The sequence below is a fragment of the Sphaerodactylus townsendi genome, linkage group LG11 (assembly GCF_021028975.2).
Source record: "Sphaerodactylus townsendi isolate TG3544 linkage group LG11, MPM_Stown_v2.3, whole genome shotgun sequence".
NCBI lineage: Eukaryota > Metazoa > Chordata > Lepidosauria > Squamata > Sphaerodactylidae > Sphaerodactylus > Sphaerodactylus townsendi.
In genome coordinates, this window is record NC_059435.1 from 39,887,368 (window position 1) to 39,909,835 (window position 22,468).

Here is a 22,468-nt window from a genome sequence, read left to right on the forward strand (position 1 = left end):
TGCTTGCTTAATGCTTGCTCTTTCTCTTTCTCCTAAACAGACTCCCTTTTCGTTCATGGTTCTTTCCCCTCTCCTTCGCTCATGATGGCCACTATAGTTAATTAGAAGCATCTCTCGCGCTTTCCTGGAAAGGGGGGGCAGGCAGATGTCCTCCTATCTCTGCAACACCTTTGGGGGTGGACTTTCACTTTCCTGCTTCTGTTTTCCATAGGAATGGGGAAGGAGGGAGTGTGGGCATTGGGGGGAATAAAGCAGGGGTGAGGTATGCAAGGGGTCGGAACTGGCTTTGCAAAGCCAGGTACACCTTTTCATTTCAATAAAGATTTCTGAATTGCAAAATCCAGAGTCCAGTGTTGAATGAGGTCGTAGACCTGACAGCATTCCAACTGTCTAGCCTTGATGTTATGTGGCATGAATCCATATGGCTAAATCACTTCAACGGGATAACAACAAGCCAGCAGAACTGGTCTAAGTTAGTTTGCACCATCTCAAACAATTGTGCAACCATGGACACTACCTACTCTGTCTACAAATTTCAGATGTGTCAATGTGTACATTTAGCCCAATTTAAATGAGATGATGGCACATGCAATATTAGGGATACATTCTTCTATCATACCAGCATTACACTGAAACCAGACATCAGATGGCAGGCTTTGGGAAAGACTGTTCTCTGCCCCTAGGAAGCTGCTGTCAGCAGCATACAAAGTTGGACCAATAGCCTCAAAGAAAAGCAGCTTCTTATGTCCATCTAACTTTTCCCCATTGCAATTTTTTTTTAAAAAAATAGCTGTAATCAGAAACTAACAAGTCTGTGCACCTGTACCAGTACAAATCAATTCTGTTTGTGACTCAGTGTTTAACTTAGCTGCTTGTAAATAAGTCTTTCCTTTGAAAGTCACTTTTCCACCATGCTCACTTTTGAACATACTAGTTTGCTAAAAGGCATCTCCACACTGTTGCTTTAGAGTCCCTGTGTTACATGTTTATATAAGCATATCTGCTAGCAAAGGGGAATAGCGGGCTGCAGTGATTCCTCATGATAAAATCTACCCATGAGATTAATTTTCACTGTATCAAGGAGGAGGCTAGAGCACCCACTGATACTGGAGCACCTGACTAGGTGGTAACTTGCAAGTCATTTCTGTGCTTATCTTCTTCATGTGCTGATAGCATCAGACACCAGAAGTAGAGGAAGGAAATTACTTACACAAGCGCCACACAGCAACTGTCTCCTGTAGCCACAGATTACATCAAGTGACGCCATTTGAAAGCTCCCTATTTTCACCTCTCTTCCCATTTTAACACTAACTCCCATCAATATCAGGTCTAAAAGATACACCAGTACTGGTTTTAGCCAAACACTACCAAAGGCACAGGCACCTGGCTCTTTTTGGCAGGGGTAGGAGGCAGCAGTCATCCTCCCTGACATTTGGGGATGGCAGGCTGAACCAATCATGACTAACTGGGCACTCAGAGTGCACTCCTTTCTTTTTCCCCCATCAGGATCTAAAGCACTTGAAGCATGGGAGAGATGTTATGATCAAGAAAATGGCGGCGGCGGGGGTGTGTGTGTGTTGAATTATCTTTTCCCCAGAGCCTCAGCCCCAATCTATATCAGGTCCCCATCATAACTACTTTTAAAGGCAAAAAACACACTTGGGAAATCCAATGTCATACGTAGTTTGTTAAATAAATACAACCACCACCTTTATTTGGCATTTAAAATTAGGTTCAACATAGTTTGTTCCCAACCCTAGGAGACAGGCACCTCAGAATTATATTTATAATCTGGGAAAAAACCCTCTTTGATAGACACTTACAGCATATTATTTTATTTTATTACCCCTGATGGACTTATTACATTTTTATCACATCCTTTCTCCAATGGGTTCAGCTTCATAGGTTCCCCCATGTTACCCGGCCTAACCATCATATGAGTTAGGTTGAAAGGAGTACGCCAGGGTCACTGAACAAGCTTTGTGGCAGAACAGGATTTTGAACCCACATCTCCAGAGCCTCGTCCAACGCTAACTGCTGCACCACACTGGCTCCTATGGGCTGGATTGGTCTGAAGTTCACTGGTAAGCTACATAGCTGCTACTAAAAATAAAGCAGCACCTTCTGGCTGGTGTAAGTGGGAGGGCAAACAGGCTGAAAGGGCAATCTGAGCTCCATGACACCTGACCCACTTCTGGCCACCACTTCTACAGCTGCATTGGTCTAATGTGGAGGCCAACACAGCTGGGGCCATTCTAGGGGCATTCCTGAGGGTGTAGCTGACATTAGTTGGTTTCCACTGGGCTTTGGCTGCCGGCAGGGAAGATGGACGTTTAACCTATGGAGGGCTTTCCAGCAGCAGAGGAAAGGGGGGAGGTTGCTTTTTCTGTGTACCCATGCCATTAAAAAGCCCTCTGGAGGTGGCACAGCACGGCAGCAGTACTGTCCCCAGTAACCACAGGTTGTGGATTGGGCTGCTAGAGTGGTATGTACTCACTCTATTACTTTGTTATTCATCCCTTTCAGTACTAACCCTACTGAAACTGGCAATTCTTGTGCAACCTTCATGCATATCTCATGGATTTTGGAGCAAAACTGGCAAACAACCAGCTTTCTTTGTAATACTGAAATTGCCCTTATTGCACCCTATCACAAGTTCAGGGATTTTACAGACAGTCTCACAGAACAAAGCATACCATACTGAAGAGGTTATGTAAAAGTGCCACTAAGGAAATTGGAATCTATGCTCCTTACATCTTGAGCAAAGATGACTGGGGGGAGGGGAGGTAAGCTGGCCCAATGAAGGAAGAGCTGCAGATTCTTTACCCCAAAGTTTTAGAAAAAGTTATGCCTGAGTACAAAATTTCTTTATATTATAAACCAGCTTCTCTTAAATAGCTAATTTTAGATCTCTCTTAAGACAAAACAAAACACTAGCACATGGCTATATGCCCAGAGGATCAAGGAACTAATGGATTAAAATGAGAACATACCCACGAGACTATCACAGCGCAGACCATTATGAAAGAAGCAGCAGATTATGAAAAAACAGTAAAACTGCAGAAAATATGATCAACAAATCTTCCAAAAAATCCACAAAACAATAGAATAGCAGACAGGGATTTAAACTGGACCGGGGGAGAGGAGGGGGGGGGGCTGATGGGAACAGAGGACATATTTTTTAACACAAATAAATTAGCACAAAGATAAGCTTAAACTGGATCATTCTGAGGTATTTAACAATATCTGGTAAATATGCTCAAAAGAAATATAAATAATCCCCTCCTGACATTTATGACATCCTACAACAAAATGCTTCCAGTACTACACTCACATTTGGATATGCTGTTTGGAAAGATGGTGATCTTGAAATGGAGAACATCACCCAAGGACTACAACTCGCTTGACATCCAAGGAAGATAGCCATTAGTCTTTCAGAATCGCACGGTTAAAGCAATATAAAATGAATGCTTTGGAAAATAGGACATACTCAATATAATGGGAAAAGCCTCATTAAAGTGTGTCTTATGAAAGACAAGTGACCTAATTACATTATGAGAAAGCAAATTTCATATAGTGACCATCTTCTATTATTTGATCTGATTTATAAATTTACTTCTTTCTAGAAATAATGGTTGCTACACTTTCAAAATGAAAATCTGATACACTGTAATATCATGTCCAGTACAATCACTCTGATTCCAGTCCTTCTACAACCACAAAAGCCACTTTCATTCTAGCACCCTAGCGTTCATAATTCAGGAGCTGAGTGGGGCCAGGAATGTTCTCCGGTTTGGTTGCCTTGAGACCTTGGGGTGTTTATCAACAGAAAGAAGAATGTTGGATTTAGAAGTTTTCATGCTTTGATAAAGAATATTAGAAGTAGCCACTAGTTTAGATGGTTTTAAAAGGGGATCTAATTGGTCTAACAGCAATTAGCTAGGATTGCTAAATAGAACAGAGGTAGCAGGGGTTGTGTGGGAATACTTTGGCTTCCATATCTTTCTTGCAGGCCTCCTGGGGCATCTGGGTGGCTCCATGGGAAACAGGATGCTGAGGTGGAAGGGCCTTCAATGCAGCAGGCTCTTGCAATTTTTGAAGGAGGGGCAGATGAACTTTGTTCCTTGCAGACTGCTAATAATCAAAACATCTTGAACATGGGGTGGGGGGAGGTTTGGCAGACTGCTTTAGAATGTGACATAAGACCTTAGTGTGTAATCTACTGTCTCAAAATGGGTATAATCAGATAGTAAACTGGACACATAACACCTTTTGTTCAGAAAGTAGCAGAATGTTTCCACTCTCTTCATACCACCTCACAGAGGAGCACCTTACACTCTGAATATAAAATCAGCCGTGCAAAGAAAAGGACATACAATAGAATCTGCTACAAACTTGCTTACCTTGAAAATACCAACCCAGTCTTTTTGATGCGGACGTATATATGGAGTCAGAGTGTAATGGCATTCAAGGTGCACATTAGGAAGATAACTTTTTGCTACATTTTGAAAGATAACATGTGCAAAATTTGAAGTCTGCAGTGCATTGCTTGATGAGGGAACTTCTTGAAAGGATGACATTTTTTATCTGTAATATAATATTACATTTTTTTAGCATGAACACTAATAACTAGAAAAGGAAGACAGCTTATCAGTGGAGTTCCCCTCATTTCAGTTTTCACTGTTCATCTAACTGCGACTAGTATTGTCCTATAAGAAGGGTTTGCATGAAATGGATGAAGGCACCTGATACACTGGTATTGTCTGCATAAGAAGCTAACAACACTGAAAGCTAACAACATGTTGCTTTCCTCAAAACAGATACACAAAATACCTCTCTAACAAGTTTCCAAAGCTACCATTTTAAAAATACAGCAAATCCAGGAAACATAAAGTAAAAATGAGGGAAACAAAGCTCAACAAGTCTACACTGAACATGCAACAGTAAGCTCATGTGAAGGTGTCAGGCCTGCGCCATTCCAGGCCGGCAGTTCGCACGTCTACTGCCCAGCTGCAGATGGCCTGATCACTGTCATTGCTCAAGGCTACAGAGACCTCCCTCTTTTGCTTGCAGTACCTAGTTCCATAAAGCTTAACCATTTCTTCTTATCTGCATTCTTGGAGGAGTAAAGTGTCTGTACCAAACAATGCTGTTATTCTCGCTGTCCTTTCACATGCTGATACTATGGGAATGCGAGGGCGGGGGGACACCAGGGGTTGAACTAAACTGTAAAGTATATACCAGGGTCAGGGAGCGAAACCCCCAATATCGGCCAATAAAGCTCTGGAAATCTTCCTGAGTCTTGTTGATGACTGGAGTAACAGACCCTTACAGAAGGAAAGCTGTTGTACTACTGGACTCCTGTTTAATTTTACTATGCCTCCATTCTTGCGGTGGGTATAAGGCAGGGGTAGGGAACCTTTAACACTCAAAGAGCCATTTGGACCCGTTTTCCACAGGAAAAGAAAACACTTGGAGCCGCAAATAATTTTTGACATTTAAAATAAAGATAACACTGTATATATTGGGTTTTTTTACCTTTTACTCCACTCATTCTGAAAAGCGCATGGATGCACCCACCCTGCTGCCTGCAGAGAGGGCAAGGATGGGGCCAGCGGCTCAGCCTTGCCGGCCGCCGGGAAAGCACCTGCCCCACTCCAACGGGGCGGGCGAGAGGGGAAGCCCGTGGCCCAGCCGGCCGCGGACAATTGGTGCGCCCGCCTTGCTGCCTGCAGGGCGGGCAAGAATGAAGCCGGCGGCTCGGCCTCACCGGCCGCCGGTAAAGTGCCCACCCCACTGCAACGGGGCAGGCGAGAGGGGAAGGTCGTGGTGCGGCCCAGGCGGCCACGGGCAATTGGTGCGCCCGCCCTGCTGCCTGCAGGGCGGGCAAGGATGAAGCTGGCGGCTCAGCTCGTGGAGCCGCAGTGCAAGGGCAGAAGAGCCACATGCGGCTCTCAAGCCGCAGGTTCCCTACCCCTGGTATAAGGCATCCCTAGCTCTTTATTTAATCATGTGTAAAACAAACTCTTTTTGGCACTGTATGCAACAGACGCTGTACCCGCACTTCCCCGCTTGTTGTATTATAAAACCTCAGGTGTTGTACACGAGTCAGTGTTTATTTACATATATTACATATTATGATGTATTTTAAAGAGTGCAGGCTGCATTTGTATGCTTTTCTCTGCATTTTTGTCTCCCTCAGAAGTACTAAATCAGAGGTCTGCAACCTGCAGCTCTCCAAATGATCATGGACTACAATTCCCATCAGCCCCTACCAGCATGGCCAATTGGAACATCTGGAGAGCCGTAGGTTACAGACCCCTGTACTAAATGAAAGACAAACTGATTCAAGGTGCAGGAAGACAGAAGAGACTCTGACATGTTAATATAGCTTAGGCTAATTTACATTCACATTTACCAGCACAGGACTACCCTGCGTGACACTAGCATTAGAACAGTTTATATTATTCAAAACTGTACCAGTATGAAGCTCTCACCTTTCTTTTAATTTACATGAGCACAAATAAGAACTGAAGATAACTTGATTTTATTTTTACAAAATGTATTGTGATCTTTCATTTGTTGTTTAAGGAAGAAAAAAAAATAAAATCACAACCTATACACACTAAACAGACTCCAAGGTCATTTGGTCAGACTCCACAGTATTCCTGCATGTCAGCAAAAATAAATAAATGCAACTGTTGTGTTTGATAAGCAAAAAACCCTTTTAGACTCTGCAAGCAGCTGCCTGCTAGGACTGGCTGAAGTGAAAGCTGTTTGGAACAGAGAAGGTCCCATCTTTACCCAGTTCACAATGAGTGGATTTGAAGGGAAAGGCTGAACTATACCCTTGAGAACAGCGTTACCAAGGAGGCGTGAATTGCACTCCTTTATTTTTCTTTCACTTCCTGTTCTAGCCTTCGCGCTTGGCTTCTGCTTAAACTATGGGGGAATCCTCTACCAAATTATCCACTTTACATTACTGCCAATCAGCTTAGAAGGACAGAACTCTGCTTAGCATAGTTAAATTGATATCCTAAATGACCAACAATATTTCCACAGTATCAGCTTTCCGTAATCAAAGCTCCCTTGGCGGAACATTCATGACAGTTTTTACTTTGGAAATTTTGGTGGTCTCTAGGTCCTTCTGGACTCCAATCAAATTCTTCTAATGCAGACCAATGTGGCTACTCACCTGAAACTACCAGCTTAGGATGGCCCTATTAGCCCCTTAGGAATATTTCCTAAATTGTTCCAGAAGTAGCAAAAAATTAAATTCTCCTCACTAATGGGTAGGGTGCTTTTTTGTAGGACGTTCAATTTATCTCGAATGACTTTCCCCTGTTCCCTCCCAGAGGGCCCTGTAACACCTCTGCTTTGCATCTGTAGCATCTGACTTCAATTCCTTGACCCAATGGGCACCCCCTTCAGTCTAGTCTTGTTTGCCAATCCAACGATCCAGCGTGATGTAGTGGTTAAGAGCAGGTAGATTCTACTATGGAAAACCGGGTTTGATTCCCCACTCCTCCACCTGAGTGGCAGAAGCTTATCTGGCGAACCAGATGTGTTTCTGCACTCCTACATTCCTGCTGGGTGACCTTGGGCTAGTCACAGTTCTCGTAGAACTCTGAGCCCCACGTACCTCACAAGGTGTCTGTTGTGGGGAGAGGAAGGGAAAGGAGCTTGTAAGCCACCTTGAATCTCCTTACAGGAGAGAAAGGTGGGATATAAATCCAAACTCTTCTTTTTTTCCTAACTCCCTCGCAATCTGCGTAACAGCTTCACACAGCAAACAGAAAGGAAATTTCAACCCGGTCCATCTTTCGAGCTTCTCTTTCACACCCTTCCATAACCTCAGCGGGCAACAAACAGCTGAGACGCACGCCCTCCACGACCTCCACTCGTGCACGCTCAAACCCGCCCCTGGATCACCTCCACACGGGCTCCCTCACAGCCTCTCCCTGGGCAGGGTGGCGGTAGGGACCTGTGAGCCCCACCCGTGGAAAGAGGGCCACCATCACGAAGGCGACAAAGGCCAGGAAATAACGGGGGGGGGGGCACGCGCTCTTTTAGGGCAGCCGCTGCGACCCGCAAGGCGAGCAGGCCTCTTACCAGGGACGCGCTGGAGACGTCAACACCGTCAGCCCGCAGTCGCCATTAGTTCCCAAGCCACGCCCCCTTCCGTCACTTCCGGGCCCAGAGGCTTTTTCCTCGCAAGTGACGACCGATGGGGTGTGCGCGCGACGGACGAGTGACGCTCGAGCCCAGTGACGTTCGGGTCTCCAGTCGTTGCTCATCTTTCTTTGCCTCCTCTTCTACCATCGTCGGTACATTGCATTAAAGGAGAAGTTGCTGCTTTCCAGATGCATTGCTTGTCCTTTGCTTTAAAAGTAAAGAAGTAAACCTTTTAATAGGATTCATAAGTACACAGTATCATAATCTTTGGGTGCTCGCTTACCTGGTGAAGCATTGGTGGTAAGAATTAAAATGAGGAAGAGGGGTTCAATGAAAGCTCTGCAATGAAAGCTCGCTGGGTGACCTTGGTTTAACCACCCTGTCTCTACCTAGCCCACCTCACAGGGCTGTTGTTAAAATTAAATGGGGGTTGTGTTTTTGGTCCCCCTTGGATATCAAAGTGCAGTGTGCGTGTCTGAATGTGTGTCTTACGTTGTTGACATTAGCTTGATTTATTTCATCAGGATGTTCTAGTAAAAAAGGTGGGGCTGGAGCAATGTATGTTCTTTCAAGCGTCTCGAGGAAGAATGGGATAAAAATCCTAGCATTGGGCTATAAGACTTCCCTCCATCTTCTTTTCCTATTTCAATATTAGCCTCACATCATGTATGTAATGTAGTTTAAAATCACACCCCAAACAATTTCTGGGAAGTGGCTTGGCTGGGACCTTTGTACTTTCGTCTTCAGCAAGTGTAACAGGAAGTAAATCCTGTTGCCTTAATCTGGAATTTTAGCTTCTTCACAAATTACTGGTTATGAGTGTACTGTGTCTCATTTGAAATTACTACATTAGAACATTGGGTACATGTAGAGAGTTGCAACTAATAATTTCCTTTCTCATGCAGAGTTTTCTATCTCCAGATGGTAGCTGGAGATCTCCTGGGATTACAGGCATAGACATTTAAAGGACTGTAATTCTCAACTATTAACTATCAACTATAGTGATATGTGAGTTCCAAGGGTGTGTGGATTAAACCCTGGACAAAGATATGGGGGAGACCCAGGTTCAAATCCTTTTGCAGCTGTAAAGCATGCTGGAGAAATGCCTGTGAGATATTTACCACATCACACATTGTGAAATCTGTGTATACACAATACGTGCACAAAATTCACTTTTGTCACAATATCCATCAGTTTAGTCAATCACAGAAATACTCATGATAACAAGTTACACACAGATCATATTTGGAAAACAATTTGCAATTACAAAGATTCTACTAAAATGGTAAAACAAAAATGAAAGCCTTCTCTTTCAGCTCTATACTGGGGGCAATGAAGTTTGTCCTTGGGACAGACTTGTGTGCTTTCCCTATTGTGTGCTTTCCCTGTTTTTGCTGGGAATGCAGCAAAGAAGCAACAGGATTTCCTCATGGCAGTTTTTCCCATAGTTTGCCTGCCCGTACCTTAGCTGCAGCCAACCCACCCCAGCAATCAGGGGTTTCCCCAGGTTTTTAAAAATTGACAATTAAAAATTATGTCATAATTATTCTGACTCCCCAGATTCAATTTATTTATTTTTTAAAGGGTAGGTCTGTGGTCCCTTTTGCTGCATAATTATGCCTTTCTCCTTACATCTCAGCAATGAAAAGGCCTAGAGATGAGTAGGAGAACTGGCTGCATCAGCAGTGGGTTAAGACTCATCACTTCTGAATGATGCTTCTGAACAAGAAGCTGGCAATTCTGATTGTGATGGAAGCCATTGTACTCTTGGGTGAGATACAGTTCCTGTTTTAATTCCAGATATACAAATATAAATAAAAGTTAATAAATGTTGTCATAGTTCAGCTGTGGCAACCCTTTCATAACACAGTTGGATTGGATCCTTCAGATCTTTGCTGCTAACAGCACAGTTTTCCAAGCGTAGCACTGGCAGAAAACCCTACAGCAAAGGAGGCCCTTTGTTCCAGTTACTTGTTACACTGGCATCAAAGATAAACCACAATTCAAGATCTCTAACCTGAGTGCCCAGGAAATTATTTGTAGGCTTCTATACTTTGAAAAGCTGCCTAGTGGGGCAGATTGCTCATTCACACCACTGGAAAAGTCCTGGAAGGCCACCTTACATCAGAGCCTCCCTGACACTGAGCAAGGAGTATTTCACTCAGGACTGCCCTATGTGAGACTTTCCTTGCTCGGGGTCGGGGTAACCCCAACATGATGTGGGTAGGTCCTATGAGAGGGTGGCCCTTGCAACATGTCAGGTGGGTAGGAGCCAGTGGCCCTTGATAAGTATGAGCTGCCACCACCACAAGCCAGGGGTGCTCACCCTGCATGAGGTGGCCAGTCTGCTCTTTCACCTCCCTTCTCCCCTCCATTGGGGGTTGGGTGGGCCAGAATCCATTTTGCCAGTCAATCTGCCCTTGATGCCTGATAGGGTGATGTATCTCACTGTGGATCCAAATTATGTGATCTTTAATACTATTGTTGGATCACAGAGCATTCCACTGTAACCTCTGTGTGCATAAATTATTACAGACAAAATTATTTCACCCATTCCCAGTTCTGTTTTGAAAACTGTTTACAAACTCAGCAAAACATTATTTCTGCAATTTATTTTTAAGAATTCAGAAAAAAGTTCACACAGGGTTGCAATTAATTTTTCAGTGTTTTTAAACATGTTGATTCCATCATGTAACTATGTTGATTCCAGCCCCCATCATGTACTGAATTTGTCTGTGCTGTTTTCATGATCCCCAGCACAGCCTTTTTGGTGGTCAAAGAAGAGCCCTCCTTTTTCACCAGTGGAAAACTTAGTTGTGTCCAAACAATGTGCTTCTAACCATCTTTCATTTCACTATAGCTAGCTATATTAGACAGTACAATTGGCTATATCTGTGTCCTGTGAAAAATACATAGAATTATGTATTGCTAAAGACAAAACTTTATATGCTGAAAATTTTAAAAATATGGTTGATCCTCTGCGATGGTACCAAGACATGCTAAAACAGATAAGCTTAGTTAAACAGATCCTACTTCACTAATCCTTCAGAAAAACCTGAAGTTTCTGTGAAACAGCATCGTCGTTTCCGCACGGCCACGCTCGGGGGGTGCGTCGGCGTATATGACGCTGACACACACCCCTCGGGACTGTTCGCACAAACAGATCCGGTAGGGGCGAGGAATGACGAGCATAAACTCTTGTGCGAAGGCTGCGCCATAAAGCCCATTGAACATATAAGTCCCTCCGACCTTCGGCGTTGCCCAGTGAGCTGGGGGCGTGCCTCCTGCTCTGCGCGTAACAGCTCACCAGAGTCGCCCAGGGCAAGGGGCATGTCCCCTAATGGCCTGGAGCAACAGCGGAAGAAGGTCAGGAGGGACCGATAAAGGCGTTCGGGGAAGTGGAATGGCGCCTTCCAGCCGCTGCCATTTGGAAGCCGCTGTTTCCGAGAACAACGGAAACAACTGTTTTTCGGAAACAACGGCTTCGCGCCACTAGAGGGTTGCGAGGCCGTGTGAACCCCTCCCCAGGGACGCTGTTTTTAGCATCCCTGGGACGCTGTATTCCGCCCGTGCGGAAACAGCCTCGGAATTTATTTCAGTCAATACCAAACAGGAGCATTTTCTCATACTGTGCTAGGTACATTGTAAATAACTTCTTATTTTAAACTGTATGTGCCAGAAAATTGCAGGACTCTGCACTAGTTCTCCATTATGCATTACAATCTTGCTATACTTCATTTGATGATGTTTTACTCTTCAGTGCTAAAACTAATCCTGGTGCTTAGGTATCTCTAAGCCAACCCTTTGGAATATATTAGAAATAACTTATTACTTCGAATTGCCTTCTCTATCAGAAGCCCTGTGTGTATTTTGGATTTCTTTGCCAACCCTTAATTGGAATTGACGAACTAGAACTATTCAAAGGTTGCCAGGGTATTTAAATCAGTAAAGAGTGAGACTGAGGAAACAGGTTACTTTCCCCTAAGACTACAGGTGAGAGCAGACACATTAATTGTGTGTGTATGAGGGAGTGAAGAGAGGGAAAAAAGAACCTTCTTCTAAGGTGTGAAACTTGGCAGCCTTGCACTGTACAATGGGCATAAGAAAGTGCATTCTCTGTCAGTGACCACATCTCAGTGGCAGTTATTTCACAGTTGGGTGACTGTATTGTTAAAGCAACGTAATGGTTTTTAATAAATGTAAATAGTGAGTTAAGTGCTTGAACTCACTATGAGTTTGCCTCTCTGGAGCGTAATGAATGTGTGTACGTTGGAGAGCCACGTCTGAGCGAGTGTTTCATTTCTTATTTATAGTGCACACATTTTTAAAAAACCTATGGCACACCTTCTCACACACAAAGCAATCTATACCTCCAAAAATCCCATGAGGCATTCACCTGAGAGATAAATGGCAAAAGTCACAGCTCTAGCCAATTGCTGTGCGTGGGGAACCACTGACAGTTTTCACAATTTAATGCTGGCCAAGTGAGATATAACACAGTCTTCAGAGAAAGCAGTGTTCATGGGTCTGTGTAACCAGTTCTTCAACAACCCAAGTACTACCCTTTATATATCTAGTGCATTTCTTCGCAGCTGAGAGTTTCTGCCTCTTAAAACAGACTCTCCAGCAATCTACCTCTTCCCTGTCTCTAAGCTCCAGTCTTCCCATGCAAGGAAGTTGTGTTGAAGTCATATTGGCTAGAAGCTGTTCTCTGAGAGCCCTCATCTGAATGCCCAAACTCATCAGATCTCAGAAGCTATATAGGTCAGCACCGGTTAGTATTTGGATGGAAGACCACCAAAGACATCTATGGTTGCTACGCAGACAATATCAAATCACCTCTGAATGTCACTTGCTTTAAACTGTATGGGGTTGCCCAAAAAATGGTTGCAACTTGACAACAATACTTTCCACTACCACCATTCTGAAAGAGTTGCCATTTCTGACCATTGTCCTTATGTTGGGATCACTTTCAGAACATACATTCCTTCCTTTCATGTGTTATTAGCTCAATTGTTCTTCTCTATCTGCATTTTCAACAAACATAACACAGTACCCAGCTTAGGTTTGTGTTCCCACAATGTAATATGTGTAACACAGTCATAAATGATTTGTGGGTTTTCCTCAGTTCTTGGGTGTGCAATTGCCTGATTAGGATCAGATGTCTTTGAAGAACAGGCCCCTGCATCCTTTCCCCAGCCTGAAACAGTCCTAAGGGCTACTGGGCCTACCAGAGAAACTCTTGTATATCACAGTTAATGTGAGGATTTCTCAACACAGTGCTCTTCACCCCAGAACTATTTAGGTTAGGCCCGACAGTGGTGGCGAACCTTTGGCACTCCAGATGTTATGGACTACAATTCCCATCAGCCCCTGCCAGCATGGCCAATTGGTCGCACTGACAGGGGCTGATGGGAATTGTAGTTCATGAACATCTGGAGTGCCATAGGTTCGCCACCACTGGTAGCACCACGGGGTTAGGGTCTCTGATCCTAAGACGCCTCATGTGTGTGGGGGGGGGGGGGAAGGAAAATGTACAATTTAAGTGTGATAGTGTTACTTTTGATTCTAGACCCAAGTTATGAAGTGTGTTATGTGCATGCCCCCTGCTCCAACACTTTTAGTTTACAGGTTCCGCAAATGCCATCTGTTAAAAAAGAAAGTCTGCAAAGAGTAAACTGTATTTCTGATCTTGCTCCCCCAGTCCTAAACATTTCCCTGACCTCTCTGATTGCAAAAGTGACCAAGCAGTTCTGCATTCTTGACATAATCTTGCATGTGATACTGTATTTTTTGGGGGGGTGGGGTGGGGATAAATATCAGCTCTTCTAGATTTGGGCAACTAAAAACTTTACAACTTTACAGTATTAAAATCAAAAAGTGAATAGAATCCAGAAAAGTCACTTTCTGAAATCACTTCAGTCACTAAGGTATTCAGTGGTTTTATTCAAAAGCATCCTTGATAAAATAATTGTGTGTTGGCAAGTTGTCCTTGTGCAGTATTTTAGGATGGACATATGGAAAATCATCTGCGGGCTTGATCACATGTTCATTTGTTAAATTGGAATCCTTACGCTTCCTACAATGAGGTCAAGGGAGTCATATAGTCATCCCATTTTCTTCACACAGCAAGTAAGTTTGGCTGAACAACTGTGATTTATCAGGCACAACTCAGGGAGTTTTGCAGCACCACCTGAAGAAGAGTCACATCCTTCTAAGTCAATTGAAGTCTGCATTGTTACAGCTGAGCAAAGCTTTTATCTGTGAATTCAGTGTTCTAACCAAATTTTAAAACTGGATTTCCCTCCCCATCAACAAAAATGTATCAATTTTAATCCATTCTTTTTGTCTTTATATAATATTTTTACTTTTAATTCCATAAATTGAGAAGACTTAAGAAACTGAGTTTGGCTGAACCGTCTGAATTACTAGGTTTATGAAAACTGTTTGAATTATTCGACTTATGAAAAAATTAATTTCGGCTTATGCACTGAAGTATTGTGTATGGAATCTTACTATATAACTGAGCAGCACGTTCCCAATGACAAACCAGAAAAAGCTGGGAAGTGTAGTCCTCAACCATTTGGGAGGGCCCAGATTCCAGCTCCTCTGGAGGGGGCAAGGACTACACTTCCCAGCAGCCCTTGCTGAAGGAAGCCATACTCCCTTCCCCCCCAGTGTGCTTCTCTAGTAGCAACCTTTAAAAGAGAGAAAAGTGGAGGAGGAAGCCATGCTCCTTCTCCTCCCCCCATGGTGTGCTTCTCCCTAGCAGGACTAGGTTTCTGTGTGTGGCAGGTGTCAGTTATGGGGTATCAGGAAATATGAGGTCAATGGCCATGAAACGGCTTGAACATGCTAAATTACAATGGGAGCATTTATATTCTGCCGTTATCTCCAACAATACCAAAAAATTCTGGGCCATGGTAAATAATTTGGACCATAAAAAGTCTCCTATGTCCAGCTGTATCTCCCCAGATGTTTGGTACCAACATTTTTGCCAACTCTTTCAAGAAGAGAGGCAGTGTAAAATAAGCCCCATTCCAGCCAACATTTGTTCCCCGGAATGGCCCCCAGTGTCCCCTTATGAAGTGGCGGAACTAATTGGAGGATTAAAATGGGGGAAAGCCCCCGGGCCAGATATCACTCCCGAGGTCCTGAAATCGCATGTCGATTGGTGGGCCCCTCTCTTAGCCACTGTGTTCACACAAATTAACAACTCTGGTATAATTCCCAAATCCTGGTTATCGGCGATAGTGGTACCCATCTACAAAAAGGGAGCTACCTCTGACCCCTCCAACTTTTGCCCTATCAGTCTCCTATCTGTTATTGGGAAGATCTATGCGACGCTCCTTTTACAGAAACTCCAGAAATGGGCTCAACAAATACGAACCATCGGGTTTGAACAAATTGGTTTTACCAAAGGGAAATCCCCGCTCGATCATGCGATAGTTCTAGCCCACCTAGCAGCCAAATATGCAAGCAGGCCACACTGCAAACTCTATGCTGCCTTCATTGATTTGAAGGCAGCTTTTGACACAGTTCCCAGAGAACTTCTCTGGGCCAAGCTTGCTGCTCTTGGAATTGAGGATAGACTTCTCTTCCTCATAAGGCAAATCTATTCAGGCACCAGCTGTCATATTAAGTGCTCTCAGGAAGGCCTTCTTACTGACCCCATAGAGGCTAACAAAGATGCGTGTTGGCCCCCACTCTTTTTAATCTTTATTTGAGTGACCTTCTCTCACTTCTGACAGGTCCCAACTTCCACGCTCCCAAGCTCTCCTCACATTTTTTATCAACCCTGCTTTACGCGGATGACTCTGTTCTGCTATCACATTCCAGGGTGGGTCTAAGGCAGCTCATGAAACCATTTTCTGAGTACTGCAACACCAACAAATTAACAATTAACTATCAGAAAACCAAAATCATGGTTTTTGCTAGATCCCACAAAAAAATATTTCTGGAAACTAAACAATGTTCTTCTTGAGCAAGTTTATTGTTTTAAATACCTTGGCATCACCTTTTCACACAATCTTTCCTGGTCCTTGCACCAAAAGGCAGCGCTCACTCTGTCCTCCCCTAGTATCTCTGGAATCCTTCGATTCTTTTATAGCAGAGGGCACTCATTTGTTCCGGCTGCATTAAAGATCTTCAATGCAAAGGTTCAATCCCAACTACTCTATGGCAGGGGTCCCCAAACTACGGCCCGGGGGCCAAATGTGGCCCCCTGAAGGCATTTATCCGGCCCGCCAGGCATGGCGACGATGGCTCCATTCACGTGCAGTGGGGGCTCGAGGGAGAGGAGGAATCGGCCCGTACGGCCATTGATGTGGGGCGCAGGTCTGGCGGCGAGGCGGGGCGGCTGAGGCCTCCCCACATTCCAGTTCAGGTGATGCTTCCTTCCCCCTCCCCTTCTCACAGCGCATGCTCCAGCCCGCCAACAGAACCCACGCGCCTGCAGCGGCCTGGCTTTCCTCTGCCTCACGGCTGCCTCAGATCCATTTGCTGCTCGCCCCCCCTCCACAACACGCTAAACCACTTGACGAGTGACCCACTCACCATGAGCCGCCTGGCCCTCCCGCAGCCTGCACACGCCAGCTCTTCCTGGGAAGACACGAAGCCCTCCGGCTCTCCCAGGATGCCTCCTCGCCCTGCTTTGAATTAGGGAAGCGAGAGGGATAAATTTGCACCCTGCCTTTTCCTTCTCTCTTTCGGAGGCGAGTTTGACTCAGCCCTCCCACTGTATTCTCCTTGCCAGGTATCAGGGGGCAGGAGGCGAGCGATGGAGGTGGGGGGATCCAGCTGGGCGAGACACGGTCCTGGTCCAGGAGGGCTGCTGCGGCAGAGGGCATGGGGCAGGCGGGACTCGGGGCACACTCGCTGGGGAAGTTTGGACCTGATCCTGGGTTGGATGGAATGCTTCATTGGGAAAGTTCTGCTTTTTTTTTTTACAGGGGAAGGTATTCCACAGCCTCCCCAACAATATTTGGAGCCCACCCTGTACTTGACATACTTTGGTCACTGTTCTAAAAATAGACCATGACAGAAAGGCTGAAAGGTGAAATCAAACATTTTGCAATCATTTGTGCATAGGAATTTGTTCATAGTTTTTTTTAGTCCGGCCCTCCGACAGTCTGAGGGACAGTGAACTGGCCCCCTGTTTAAAAAGTTTGGGGACCCCTGCTCTATGGGGTCTCCATCTGGATCCAAGCAGTGAACCAAGCTCTGAATGTCCCCCAATCCAAGTTTTTCCACCAAGTAATGGGAGTTCCCAACTGTGTCTGTTATGCAGTCCTGTGTCTAGAACTGGGGCAAAACATCCTGGAACATAAAGCTTGGCTTAGAGCCTTGAGATTTTGGCTCCGCCTTCACTACCTGCCATCCGAACGCTCCCTTGTCTCATTGACACTACAGGACATGCAGGCTAACCCCTGGTTTTCTCTAATCGAGAGAAAGATCATTTCCATTGGCCTGCCTATTTAATCACTCTACCTAATGTCCTATTCTGAAGCGTACAATAGGCTCAGAGATCGGCTTTTAGATCTAGAATTTGCAAATTTACATCTAGCAGCCAAATGAACCTGCTCTCCAACACAACTTTTAATTTCATTTGAGCAGAGACGTATGGCCTACTACATACTTTAACGAACCCACGTGCAAGGAGAGCCCTTACCATTGCGCAATTTAATGTTATGCCCTCTGCCCTATTAAAGGGTAGGTTCAGCAATTTAGAAAAATCTGCAAGGCTATGCAGTTGCAAACTTAACGTGGTTGAAACCCTGACTCACCAACTCTTGCACTGCACCAGATTTGATAACATCAGATGTAAATATACCAACTTACATTTTTTTTCTTCCAATCTGGGCTGCCTGAACTGACTAGGTTATCTCTATTGTTAAACAACTTGGCCCCTGGTCTTTGTGAAGAGATCGCTAATTTCATTGCGGAGATAGTTGAGAGTTCTCAGTAGAACGTACTTGTTGTGCTCCCCGTGGGCCTTTTTATCTATCATGTATTTATGCATTTGCTCCTGATTTATGTATTTGTTTCTGACTATGCCAACAAAGGCTTATGTATATGTATATATATATAAATCTGAGGTCAGGGTGGACAGAAGGTACAAGCATGTGACTGCTTATCTATTAACAAATGGCTGACAAAACCCCAAAAACCCACCACAACCGGCTGACAAAACCTTTATAAGAAAGGCATTAGTAACTCTAATGTAGCATACCAACCTCTGTGCTAGTTTGTCACAAGCCATTGTAATTCATGTCAATGCTGAAACAGACTACCATGGAAATTTAAAATGAAATTTGACCAGTAATATCTGTATTTATTACCTAGTATTTCAGTACAAAATCCTCAGAACAGACCCGGTCGAAGTTTTAAATTGCATAAATATAAAAACCTAACATTTCGTTCCAGAGTTTGTATTGAAAGGGTTTTGGAAATCATGTTTGTGAAAATCCTATTAAAGAAGCATCACTGCGGCCCTTTGAAAGCTGAGAGAAATATTGAGAATTGTTATGGAAATGTCAGTTGAAGTGGGCTGCAATCTGAAACACACTTTTGTGGGGAAAAGCCCTATTGGAGAACAGGGGACTTACTTTCAACGGGTCGCAGTAGATCTGCAGAGGCTTGCTTCTGAAGTCTCCTAAACTGAATACAACCAGATGATCCAGCTAATACCCCGCCCCCCCCGATGCTGACAGCAGAAACACGAAACCAGGTCAGTCGATCTCATGCACATTTACTTGCAAATATTCCACCGAATCGAGCGTTCACAGGATTTCAGATTAAACGGAAAGCCTCTGTGATACTTTAGTCTCACGTGCCTTATCTGAAGACTTTTGGAAAGAGACTTTGCAAAAAGCAAAACAAAACAGATCCCAGGCTGCAAGGAAAGATGCGATGAGGAAAGCTGGTGCTTTACAGCATCTCCTCTACTATAGTAACAGCTGCAGACACCGCCCAGGGGAAGCCCCTGGCTGCATGCAAAGTTTTCGCCTGGGCAGCTGGGACCGCCTATCATTGGGTCTGGGGGTGTAGGACGGCGGGTCACCGATAGGAGAACGTCCTCTCTGATTGGTGCCTGGGTCCCAGTGCCGTCTGTGGTTGGCTGCTTTGGCCGCCACTCCCCTTTCACGCCTTCTTCCGTGCTCCGAGGGGAGCGAAACGCAGAGAGCCAAGGAGGTGGTGTTTCCGCGGAGGTCGCGGCGTTGGAGGCGGGGAAGTAGCATGGCAGCGCCGCTAATGCTCAGAGCCTCCGCTAGTTTGCTGCATAAGCAAAGGAGGGTGTTTGCAGGCGGCATTGCAATGGGTAAGGCTCTCGAGCGCGTGTCCCTGTGCTGGGTGGCTCGAACTGGCTTTCAAGATATTTGCACGACCATGAAGAGGCCAGGCCTTTTTTTAAAAGCAGGGGCGACAGTATTGCTGCTGGTTTCCCTCCTCTGTTTGCACCCCAGGAGCTTTTTGTTCATCAGAGTTGGGGCAAATAGGACAGATTTATGAACGCTCGGAAATGGTGGCATATGGTAGCGTTGGAGGAGAAAGTTGGTCGGTGCAAAAACCTGCAGTTTTGTTTTAGTTGATACTTTGGTGTTTTGGGGGGTGGGAGCATGTTGCTTTCATGCTTGGCAGTTTTGTGAATCCTCACCTGGAGTACGCACTGGCATGCTACAAGGTGTTATGGATCAATAGGCTTGTAAGAAGGAAAGGATTATGACCTGTGCTTGGTGCCCTTTACAAGTTTTGTACATGCTGTTAAAACCCACACACGTTGTAAAATTATATTGGGCTAATATCAGAATTTATGTCAGCTTAAGCAAAGCCTAGTGTAATAAATATTTTCACATGTTTACTTAAAATAACACATGTAGTGTTAAAGTAGGCCACAAAAGTTTATGTGACGCTGGTGACCTAAAACATCAAGTTAACAGGACCCACAATCTATACTCATATTTACTTTCCCCAGCACACTGATGGGGTTTTTTTGCCGAAAACTTGGCTTTGCTGTTTTATTTGTGGCTGTGATCCTGAACATTTTTATACACGTATTAAACTTTATAGGTGTGATTGGCCTGTTAACCATTGGCATATCTGTGTATTTAGGGTTAAGCATGGTTTAATGGATTTTAAGATCAGAAATTAATTATAATTGCTCATCTTTGAGGAACAGCAGCAATTGTCTGCACTGTGTTATGAGAGACACCGAATCTTAACCTAAAATTACCATTCTAGAAGAAAATGCCTACAGACCTCTCATGTGACCATTAATGATTCTTGGTATGTACATTTGCACATTACATTTTACATTACATAAACACCACTGTGATAATAAAAGATAATGTACTTTTTCACCCAGAAAAACTGTCTGGGTGTATGACCCAGTATAGAAATACCCGCTATAGAAACACATACTCTTAACATTCAACACTAGGTTATTAATATTCAAACCCAAGTACCTTGGACAAAATATATATTACTAGATTTTTAAAGGGGACACTGGGCTCCTATTTTATAATCCATTCCCTTTATATCATATAAGATTTGGCTACATACTAGTGAATTTCAGTAGAGGAAACCTATTTCCCTCAATAGAGCATGTACAGAATCATTGAGAATGTAAGCTCATGTGCCCCAATTCAAATGTCACTTTAGGCAAAGAACTTGACAATAAGGGAATAAGGTTTACTATGCAGGCTTGTTGTAAGGGTTATTAAGAGAATACACAAGCAACATTGTATATAAATTCTAAGTATTGTTTTCCCAGTTGCCAGTATTTTTACTAATGTTTTCATCTCACCCTCTTTTTTATCTTGACAACTAGCCGGGCCCGGCCATGTGTTGCTGTGGCTATTGTCCTTCTCATCACAGTCCGCAACCCACCCAGATGTCCATGCAGGTCCAATGATCCACAGCATAGCCTTTTGGGGTGGTCAAATGGAATCCTCCTTTCCCTTTTCAATTCACATTGTTATATGGTAGTGTCTTGTTTTTTTAGTATAATGTAACCCTTCCATTCCACAACGGAACTGTCCAGAGTGCAAATCCCGCTGTCCATGAGGCTGGTTGACACGCACAGTCCTGGCTTGGGTAAGGCAGAATTGGGGCAAGGAGGCTATCCCAGTCAGGCAGCAGAGGCAGGGTGGTGAGGCGCTCAGATTGAGGCCAGCTCTCTGGGTTCTTAAAGGGCCATGTGCAAAAGAAGCGGAGCCAGTAGTGTTGGTTCACCCCCACCCCGTGGATTTTCTTAGAAGAAAAAGGCAAACTCCAGCTCGCTTTTAGTAAAAGAGTGCTGTGGTGAATATGGGTGAGGAAGTGGGTAAGTGGTGGGTAGATGTGAGGGAGGGCAGAGTGAGGTGTGTGAGGATGAGCTGGATGTGTATTGTGTGGAAGCAGTGGGTGAGGCACAGAGAGTGAAAGTAACCTGCGTGTGGGGGGAACCCCACCTGACGTCTCACACGGCAAAGTGTGTATGTGTTTGACTTCCACTCGTATTACCTAACAGTATTACCTATTTACTGTTTTCACTGCTCATCTCTGCCCATCTGCACAAACATTCTAAGCCCTCATACCAAGCCCTCAGGCCACAGACAGGCTGCACGAACATTCTAAGGGTGACAGTTAAACAGAGGCAGCTTCATGGCCTGGTGCGCCAGGAAAAAGACGTTTTACCTGGCTCAGGTATGGACTTTCAGAGATTTGAAGGTCCGATTACCTGCCCAGAACAGGGAGGAACATCATGTGAAAATTTGGGGGCAATCCATCCAGCCGTTTTGGCGTTAGGGCATGACTAACAAAGTCACTGTTAGCTTTTTATATATATAGATGAACTGGGAATTTTTCTTGCGCTAATCCCTGGGGAAAGCACAACTTTCTCAACCCATTGTGACATCCACTTGGGAATTCTTAGTAACTGTTATCCTAAATTCAGAACTTTTGGTTGAGCAGTGCTGTCACTATTTGTCTTTATAACTTCTAAGAACGTGTTATAAATGTGCTGTGAAGTCTTTTCATTCAGTTATGGCAAAAACATAGTCTACATTTGCCTATTTAAGGCAGTACTAAGTGCTAGTAGTCTACATGCAAGAAAATGTACAGTCTTTTGGAGATTGTTTAGCACCGTGGTGGCGAACCTATGGCACTCCAGATGTTCATGGACTACAATTCCCATCAGCCCCTGCCAGCATGGCCAATTGGTCGCACTGGCAGGGGTTGATGGGAATTGTAGTTCATGAACATCTGGAGTGCCATAGGTTCGCCACCACTGGTAGCACTTAAGGAATTCTCC

At 44.4% G+C, this 22,468-nt stretch overlaps 2 protein-coding genes across 3 annotated transcripts in view; one reads left to right on the plus strand and one right to left on the minus strand.

Annotated features, from left to right (window-relative positions):
- TAX1BP1 (Tax1 binding protein 1) overlaps window positions 1-8,229 on the minus strand; it is a 40,028-nt gene extending 31,799 nt beyond the window's left edge. For both annotated transcript variants that reach the window (XM_048510880.1, XM_048510879.1), the window contains exons 1-2: window positions 8,113-8,229; window positions 4,404-4,587 (exon numbers count right to left, since the gene is read on the minus strand). In XM_048510880.1, coding sequence (XP_048366837.1) covers window positions 4,404-4,580 — 177 coding nt within the window. In that variant the 5' untranslated portion in view covers window positions 4,581-4,587; window positions 8,113-8,229. The remainder of the gene's footprint in view (window positions 1-4,403; window positions 4,588-8,112) is intronic.
- Window positions 8,230-19,329: 11,100 nt separating this feature from the next.
- HIBADH (3-hydroxyisobutyrate dehydrogenase) overlaps window positions 19,330-22,468 on the plus strand; it is an 89,992-nt gene continuing 86,853 nt past the window's right edge. Inside the window, exon 1 of the mRNA XM_048511500.1 lies at window positions 19,330-19,495. Coding sequence (XP_048367457.1) covers window positions 19,414-19,495 — 82 coding nt within the window. The 5' untranslated portion in view covers window positions 19,330-19,413. The remainder of the gene's footprint in view (window positions 19,496-22,468) is intronic.